The 10,000-nt window shown below is 37.0% G+C and overlaps 2 protein-coding genes across 2 annotated transcripts in view; one reads left to right on the forward strand and one right to left on the reverse strand.

The window, feature by feature from the left end:
* LOC121371321 overlaps positions 1-10,000 on the reverse strand; it is a 235,223-nt gene that overhangs the window by 10,045 nt on the left and 215,178 nt on the right. The gene's annotated exons all lie outside the window — the stretch shown is intronic.
* Positions 4,711-7,427, forward strand: LOC121371329 (transcription factor Sox-14-like). The gene has a single exon (XM_041497141.1). It carries the CDS (start codon positions 5,050-5,052, stop codon positions 5,851-5,853), a length of 804 nt encoding a protein of 267 aa, XP_041353075.1. The 5' UTR covers positions 4,711-5,049; the 3' UTR covers positions 5,854-7,427.

A 10,000-nucleotide genomic window follows, 5' to 3' on the forward strand; every position in this document is an offset into this window, starting at 1 on the left:
TTTGACGCCATATAACCGTATATAAAATGTGTTGAGTGTGTCGTTAAAACATTTCCTTCCTTTCTTCCTGAAGGTGGAAAATATTCATAAGGTAATTATAATTACCAAATGTTTGACATCCAACCAATAGCCGATGAGTAATAAATCGAGATGCTCTAGTGGTGTCGTTAAACAAAACAGACGTTTAACTAGATTTTATAAATAACTATAATCTCACATTAAATAACGATATCAATTTTTATTATATTTTTTAGTTAAACACGTAACTCCATAAAAAAAAAAGTCACATTAAAATTATGAAATTGCAGATAGTTTGTCATTTGTTTTTATTCTAAGTCCGTCAAATAATGATATATTACAAAATTGAAGTTTTACATAGTTTTCCCAGATAGCTCCTCAGTTAAACAAGTAAAGTTGACCGCTAATAATAATTATCGTTTTAGTTCCTCTATATTAATAAACATCTAACGACCATAAACATTTATCTCACATTACAATAATAATATTACACATTACATTTTATATAGATATTTACGTAAATATGTAAAGTCCACAAAAATTATCTCATTTTAAAGGCCATACATAATTATTTCACATTACAATATAATATTCAAATCATTTTATATTTAGTTCTTCAGTTAAACACGTAGTCCATAAATAATGCATTTAATATATATATATATATTTCATCGGTGAAACATGTACAGTTCAAATTAAATACTTTTACTTCGTAGGCGATAATTCTTAACATTAATGTATTACTTGCTCAGCATTAAATATTTATTGTGGTTGCTGTTTTCAAGAATACGATTTTAAGCCAATCAACCAACAAAACAGAAACCTCTCATCCCCCCATGAACCAAAACCCCCAAACCAACCAAATTTAAAAACAAACAAACAATCAAACATAACAAACAAACAAACAAATACCCCCCCCCCCCTCCAAAAAACAAAACAAAAAAACATACAAAACACACAAAACAAAACAAAAAAACCCAGTCCATGAAACACCATCTTTGCAAACCAAGGTACCATTCCGTACCATAAACTGCATGCAGTATGCTAATGCTATATATATTATATGGAATGGCACCTTGGATTGCGAAGATGACGAAACACATACACGCACGCAGACAAATAAACGCGCGCACATTCACCCCACCCTAACATGCACAGTGCTTATATTTTGTCTTTTATCTAGGTATCTGGATCAGGGTGCCCATCGTTCGTAATAATCTTAGAATTTGTGGTTTATCGCAAATTAAATATTTCTCAGTATGCATTCTATATTTTATATTAAAATAACATCCAAGTTTTTCTTATATCATTTTATTCTGTTGATGTCAGAAAATAAATACTACCTTCAGCCATCCACCTACCCCACCACCACCTTTTTTAGTGTGACCACTTCTGGAACGTCCCTTATTCTGTGTAACCAGTGCTCCACAACTGGTGTAACAAAGGTCGAGGTATGTGTTGTTCTGTCCATGGGATGGTGGATATAAAAGATTTCTTGCTGCTGATGAAAAAGAGTAGCATATGGATTGGCTGCAGCGGGTTTCCTCTCTCATTATCTGTGTGGTCCTTATCCATATGTCCGACGCCATATAACCGTAAATAAAATGTGCTGAGTGCGTCGTTACATAAAACAATTCCTTACTTCCATATAACCGTAAATAAAATGTGTTGAGTGGCGTCGTTAAATAAAACAACCCTTCCTCTTTCTTTCTTTCTTTCTTTCTTTTTTCTTTCTTTCTTTCTTTCTTTCTTTTATTCTGTGTTTAAATTAGTTTTTTTGTTCAGTGCCGAGTATGCAAAAAACACTAACACACACACAAAACAAAAACAAATCTGATTCTTGTAACCAGTGGCTGTGGTAAACAGCAATATTTAAACAGTCCGCTTATTAAGACAACTCGTTTGGAACTTGTGTCAGAATCTGGTAAAAATGCCCAGGGGACGACCGTTTGTGGTGAGCACGCCGCTATCACGGGAGAAAAACGCCAGCTAAACGGCCAATGATTTGACCAGACCACTGATAAATTGACCACAAGATATCAAGTGGGCGCTAAATGAAAACCCAATACTTTTTTCTTCTGTTTTTTTCTTTCTTCTGTTTTAAGTGTGTTTCGTGGAGTATTGTAAACAGGAGTGAGGGAGTTAAACATATAGGGGTTGAACCTAATGTAAAGCGGGGGAGGCGGCTACCCCCGAAAAAATGAAGGCGCGTGTACAGGGACATAGGCGTACGAGACAGGGGGCGGGCAACTGACCCCCCCCCCCCCCCAAGTTCTGAAACAAAACATCAAATTCGGGCAAAATGATAGATATTCGGTCAAAATGTGCTAACCTGAGACCTTTTTACCATGTATTTCCATCATTCTACCCTCAAAATGTGCTAACCTGAGACCTTTTTACCATGTATTTCCATCATTCTACCCTCAAAATGTGCTAACCTGAGACCTTTTTACCATGTATTTCCATCATTCTTCCCTCAAAATGTGCTAACCTGAGACCTTTTTACCATGTATTTCCATCATTCTACCCTCAAAATGTGCTAACCTGAGACCTTTTTACCATGTATTTCCATCATTCTACCCTCAAAATGTGCTAACCTGAGACCTTTTTACCATGTATTTCCATCATTCTACCCTCAAACTTAACTGTAATCCATGTACAAATGTGTAAAGTAAAGTTTGTTTTATTTAACGACGCCGCTAGAGCACATTGATTTTTTATCTTATCATCGGCTATTGGACGACAAACATATGGTCATTCTGACACTGTTTTTAGAGGAAACCCGCTGTCGCCACATAGGTTACTCTTTTTACGACAGGCAGCAAGGGATCTTTTATTTGCGCTTCCCACGGGCAGGATAGCACAAACCATGGCCTTTGTTGAACCAGTTATGGATCACTGGTCGGTGCAAGTGATTTACACCTACCCATTGAGCCTTGCGGAGCACTCACTCAGGGTTTGGAGACATGACTCGAGACCCCCCCCCCCCCCCCCCCCCCCCCCATAAACTTCACAGTCTAGATCCCCCTGCATACATCCTATAATACGCACTTCAAATGTGCTCATTTTAGTTTTAAAATATTTTTAAAAATTATACAAGACCTAAAACATTTTTTTATTACTCTTTTTACGACAGGCAGCAAGGGATCTTTTATTTGCGCTTCCCACGGGCAGGATAGCACAAACCATGGCCTTTGTTGAACCAGTTATGGATCACTGGTCGGTGCAAGTGATTTACACCTACCCATTGAGCCTTGCGGAGCACTCACTCAGGGTTTGGAGACATGACTCGAGACCCCCCCCCCCCATAAACTTCACAGTCTAGATCCCCCTGCATACATCCTATAATACGCACTTCAAATGTTCTCATTTTAGTTTTAAAATATTTTTAAAAATTATACAAGACCTAAAACATTTTTTTATTACTCTTTTTACGACAGGCAGCAAGGGATCTTTTATTTGCGCTTCCCACGGGCAGGATAGCACAAACCATGGCCTTTGTTGAACCAGTTATGGATCACTGGTCGGTGCAAGTGATTTACACCTACCCATTGAGCCTTGCGGAGCACTCACTCAGGGTTTGGAGTCGGTATCTGGATTAAAAATCCCATGCCTCGACTGGAATCCGAACCCAGTACCTACCAGCCTGTAGACCGATGGCCTGCCACGACGCCACCGAGGCCGGTCATACAAATGTGTAATGATTCGTTTGCAACCCTTTATAGATACTTAGTAGTAATACTAATATGAATAAGTGGTTCTTATCGGGCATTTTCGTTTAATTCGGGAAAAAAACCAGCCTGGCCCCTCGCTACAAAAATGGAAGCCCGTACGCCTATATGCAGGGGCATTCGTCGATCTAAACCCTCTGCTCGAGCAAACTGTCTTTCTTTTTAATATATTTTCCGAGGAGACATGACTCGAGACCCCCCCCCCCCCCCCCCATAAACTTCACAGTCTAGATCCCCCTGCATACATCCTATAATACGCACTTCAAATGTGCTCATTTTAGTTTTAAAATATTTTTAAAAATTATACAAGACCTAAAACATTTTTTTATTATTCCCCGACCCAGACCCTCCCCTAATAGTTTAGGTTAAGTACGCTCCTGGAATATGTTAAACCCCTCAGTTCTGTGTATAAACCTAGAAAGGGCTCATAGGCGATTACCGTTAGCCGTACTTGACAATCCGAGTATCTAGGAAGCGCCGTGCGTATAGAGTTGTAAATGTCAACGCGGGGCGGTGTAAATAGACATTACTGGTCGCGCCGAAAGTAGGCGTTCACAAAAACCGCGATCTTTCATGACTGACACGACTGGCTCTTAACGCATGCTTTCGAAATTTTCTTCTAAAAAATAAAGACACCCCCCCCCCCCCCCCCCCCCCCAACCCTGACGTCTAAAATTTTAATATATACTAATATTTTTAAAAAATAAATTGACTCCAATTTCTATATATTATATAGAAGCAGACATGGATATTTTAGATGATGTATCAAAATCAGCGAATGTCACAGCAGTTATATCGCGCGAATTGCTCGACATCGGACCTCGAGGGTAGGCGTGGCTAAAGTGGCTATTTACAAAACCGCTTCAGCCAATGGGTTTTGAGTTGTGCGTCAGCTACAAAGTCAGGCTAAATAATAGCCTCTGAGAGGTTGATGTAAAGAGGTTTGACAAGGGGAATAGATTATGGGAAATTAGTGTTTGATTGGCCCATGATTGACACGCCGAGTGTCTTCCGGCGTGATAAAACTAATCTTTGGACTCGACGAACGGTAGTCGCTTCCGACACCTTGTAGCGACGTGCATTTGTTTAAGGCGTGGATTTCTCTTGTCAATTCTCTTACGACGTGTGTGTGTGTTGTTTTTGCACACAGGGGACAGCAGTGGTTTTTGATAACAGTGTGTGTATGTCGTGTTTTTGTTTTTTAAATGGACGTGTCACTTGCGGTGGATAAAGTGGAATAGATAATATATATATATTTTTTTAATCAGACGTTTATCGGTTTTTAATCCTATTTGACATTATGACTTCTCAGTCAATACCCGAAATGACTTCAATGTCGCCACCATTGCAGTCTGATAGCAGTATGACGTCGCCGACGATGTCGTTGTCGCCGTCGCCTAAAACCAACAATGACCACGTGAAGCGACCGATGAACGCGTTCATGGTTTGGTCTCGCGGTCAGAGGCGCAAGATGGCCCAGGAAAACCCGAAGATGCACAATTCTGAGATAAGCAAGCGTCTGGGTGCAGAATGGAAGTTACTGAGCGAGGAGGAAAAGAGACCTTTCATCGACGAGGCCAAGCGCCTGCGAGCGCTGCACATGAAAGAACACCCTGATTACAAGTACAGACCGCGGAGGAAACCGAAATCGCTGTTGAAGAAGGACAAGTATGCGTTCCCGATACCCATGATACCCGGGATGAACGCGAGCGCTCTCACCAGCATGGCGAGCAGCTTCGCCTCCATGACCAGCCAGGCGGACCTGGGGATGAGTTTCGGGGACAAGGCGCGCAACTTCTTCCCGCACCCCTCCACCCACGGACTGTACCCGCACCTGGAGTCCAGTATGGGCAAGATGGACTCGGCGGCGTTGAGTTTGAGGGCACACGAACTGGCCGCCAATTCCCTGTACTCCCCTTACTTCAGCCCCCACAGCGCTGGACTCAGTCTCCCCCCTGCAGCGCACACCCACCCGGGCCTCCCTGGACAGTACCTGGTGCCGTGCTGCCCTCCCACGTACATGCCATCGCAGGACGTTCACAGACCGGTGGCCTATGTTCTGGTTAAACCTGAAGACCATTTCAGACACCCGGCGGTTATATAAAAACAAACAAATGAAGAAAGAAAGAAAGAAAAAAAAGAGAGGAAAAAAGTATATTGTTGGACACGTACGATCGTCGGTGTTTGTGCGGTGTAGTACACTGTAGCGAGGTGAAATGGATTCGTATCGCCTAGTAACATGATATCGACATGCCGGCAATGGCCGATCTCAAATATCTCTCAGGTGCTATAAAAACCGGACGAATACACCCGGAATAACAAATCGGGTATAGCGGTGAACAAGGGCAGCTGGGAAGCCAAGAGCGTGCGTTCGAATCTAATCTCTAAAAAACAAAAAAGAAGAAAAGAAAGAAAAAGAAATCCAAAACCTTTTAAATACTCAGGACACGTCTCTAGACATTTTATGGGGAAAACAAAAAATAATTTGTTGTAACATCGTGAAATGAACACAGTATTGTAATTTGTTTTGGAAATGTACATTCAGTTTGACCACGTGGAAGAGAACAGCTGCTGACAATTCAAGAATGTTTGTCACTGGTTTCGTGCCATTTTTGTCTTTTTATTTTTATTTTTTGAAAAGTATGTTGGACCTCTCGTGGTTTTGCGGGCTCAACAAACAACGTTGTTATGGAATTTTGATGACGTGTTAGAACGTAGTGTGTTGAACATGGACAGAATGTGACCTCTGGGTCACGAGAAACAAACAGAACCACGTGGCCAGTCGCAGGTAAAAACAACAAAACAAAAATGTGATCATAAGTGGAACGTACATATTATAAGTAACGTACGCATATGTAACTTACGTATATGTAACGTACTCAAAATACTATTTATTGTGCTATTGAAAAAACAAAAACACACGGGTTAAAAATATTATAGTGCTCGAACATACCCAGATCTCAATGTGTTTTTATTTTTTAATTGTTTTGTAATGGACAAAGCTCTCAAAATATATTGACAATGTCTCTCGAGAAAAAAGCAACAAACTGACAAGTTTTTAATATTTCAAACTTCCAGTTGATCTGTTTTAATTCCGTATAATATTAATATATCATAATGTCAAGTGAAATAGGAATAATTGTCAATACATGTGTAATTACAACAACAAAAACAAAAACAAAAAGAAAGAAAGAAAAAAGACAGTTATGAATGTACAAGATTCAGATTTAAGAATTTGTTTTTAACTATTCTCTTCTAGATTGAAAGTGGTCAAAGACCACTTGTTTGACGATATATATTTTTTTCTTTGGAAAACAGCATAATATTTTCACTATTGAAATGCTTGTTGATTTATTTGAACATATAGTGCTTTGTTTATTGGTATATTGAAATTTTGCACTTTAAACATTGTGGTTTAAATTATTTACTTTTCATTGCCAGCATAGTTGAATAGTTAAAAGTGCATAACACTTTTGTGCTGAAATATTTTTTTGTCATGTCTTGTGTCTCTTTTAATATTGTTGAATATAAGATGGATAGATTTACGCATATCTTGTTAATGAGTTGTTGATAAATGTGGGTGTTTTTAAAAAACATTATTTCCGATGGAGAAAAATGTATTTTTGTTGTTTTTAAAATGTCTACAACATGCTCATGAATTAAAATATGTAAATTTTCCCAATTTGTTCTGTAATTTTCTTATGAAATGTTATTTAGTTTCCAACCACCGGAAAACAACAACAACAACAACAACACATGTTGTATATTTTCACTCTGGTACAGAGAGCTGATGGTTTAGTTAATAATTTTAGCAAAATCTTGTTTTTAAAAAAACAACCCAGTCCTGAATTTGATGTCACTGTTAATAGTTTTTTTTCAACTATCAGAGTCTTTTAAACTTTAAGGAACATGTTAAATACATTTGTCATGTTTAAAATATCAGTGTCTGTATATTGAATGTGTTTCTGGTCCTATTGTTTGTAGTAGCTCAAATTTCATTGTATAATTTTTCATAGGCAGATATACATATATTTTATTTAAGTCTCACCCTGTATAAACATATAAACATATATAAAATACAAGCTATACGATTGCAGGCCAAAAAGTAATTACAAATTAATAACCAAACATTTTTCTCAGATTATCAATACGTTATTTCCAATGCTGTAATCATATAGCTTGTAGTAAACGAAACTGGATTTGAATCTCCTAATATATATATATATATATATATATATTATATATATATGTATATATATATATATATATATATATATATTATATATGTATGTATGTATGTATGTATGTGTATATGTATATGTATATGTATATGTATATGTATATGTATATGTATATGTAATTATATAATACACAAATATATAATACACAAATTCATATGTATATAGAATACTTACAGCAAGTTAGAGAGAAAACAAATGCTGCTATGTACGAAATGATTAGGATGAATTAAAATAATATCCAGTTTGAACTATTGCAAACTTTAGGATAACCAGAAACCCAGTGACTATACAGACACTAATAATCGAAAGAAAATGTATTTAATATGTAATGTTAGTCACTAAAAAAATACTGTTAGTCGGTTAAAGTTTGTTTTATTTAACGACACCACTAGACACCTACAATGGCAGCAAACCCAGGGCAGTTTATAAAAAGAAAGGAAAGTGATTTAGTTCTTAAGAACATTAATATGATTTATTACATATGGACAGCAGATTAAATAGCACCTATGAGAGATTAAATTATTAAGTGACATTCCAGTAATGATAATATAGGAGGGGTGGGGGACGGAAAAGACCACGAACTAATTTGTTTTTTAATTTTTGTTAAAAATAAATAAATAAAATAATAAAATAGCACCTATGAGAGATTAATTTATTAAGGGACGTTCCAATATTGATAATATAGGGGTGGATGGAGCGGGAGGCGAGGTGGAAGACAACGAAATATTTTTTTTTAAATGTTTGTGAAAAAAAATTGCACCTTTGAGACATTACATTATTAAGGGATGTTCCAATATTAATAATATAGGAGTGGATGGGGCAGGAGGGGAGGTGGAAGACAACGAAATAATTTTTTATATGTTTGTAAAAAAAATAGCATCTACGAGACATTACATTATTAAGGGACGTTCCAGTCATGATACTATAGGAGGGTGGAGCGGGTGGGGAGGTGGAAGACAACAAAGTTATTTTTTGCATATTTGTAAAAAATAGCATCTATGAGACATTACATTATTAAGGGACGTTCCAGTCATGATACTATAGGAGGGTGGAGCGGGTGGGGAGGTGGAAGACAACGAAATTATTTTTTTCATATTTGTAAAAAATAGCATCTATGAGACATTACATTATTAAGGGACGTTCCAGTCATGATACTATAGGAGGGGTGGGGCGTGGGGAGAGGTGAATACAACGACATTATTATTTTTTTAAATTTCTGTTATTGGGTTGACGAATTGCTTTCTTATGCATCGTTGACTTGGGTATGAAAAGGAAATTATTCGAGGGTAGAAACCCATATCCGGGATATTTGTCTTGGATGGATGACCGTATCATATGACAAGATATGTTTTTCTCACTGCATGGTGGGCATGCTATTCATCCATATTTTATGGGTGGTGTTGAATCATTAAATGTTATTCTATGGGCCGTGAACAATTCTGGAATATCCTGTTTGATAATTTTGGGGAACGATCTTAAAGGGACTTTCCTGAGTTTACTGCAATGTTTAAGATGTTATTGACTAACAGAGACTTTTTAATGATTGTAATTACATTTTTCTGCATAAAATATTAGTGTCTGATCGTTCTAATATTTGTACTTGGTTAAATTTCATTTTATTTACTAAAATATACTTTTTTGTACGTACGAAATTATTTGAATACAAAATCCAGTTTGGGCTTCTTACAAATATTAAGACGACCAGAAACACATTGAATATACAGAAACTGATATTCTAAACAAGAAAATATATTTAACATGTAAGTTTAATCGTAGAAATATTTTATTAGTTAGAAACATCTTATAATGCAGCAAACTCAGGAATGTCCCTTTAACTTCTGAATATAATATTTCAGTAAACTGTGAATCTAACAGATTCCTTTTAATGTGTTTTCAGCATATACAATCACAGATATTTTTGTGTGACAAAGTTAACATTTTGAGAAGTGTCTTGTTTTCTTGATTAATCGATCGATCGATCGATTGATTGAAGGAAACAACTCTATTGTT

This window comes from Gigantopelta aegis, chromosome 1 (genome assembly GCF_016097555.1).
Source record: "Gigantopelta aegis isolate Gae_Host chromosome 1, Gae_host_genome, whole genome shotgun sequence".
In the NCBI taxonomy this organism is placed as follows: domain Eukaryota; kingdom Metazoa; phylum Mollusca; class Gastropoda; order Neomphalida; family Peltospiridae; genus Gigantopelta; species Gigantopelta aegis.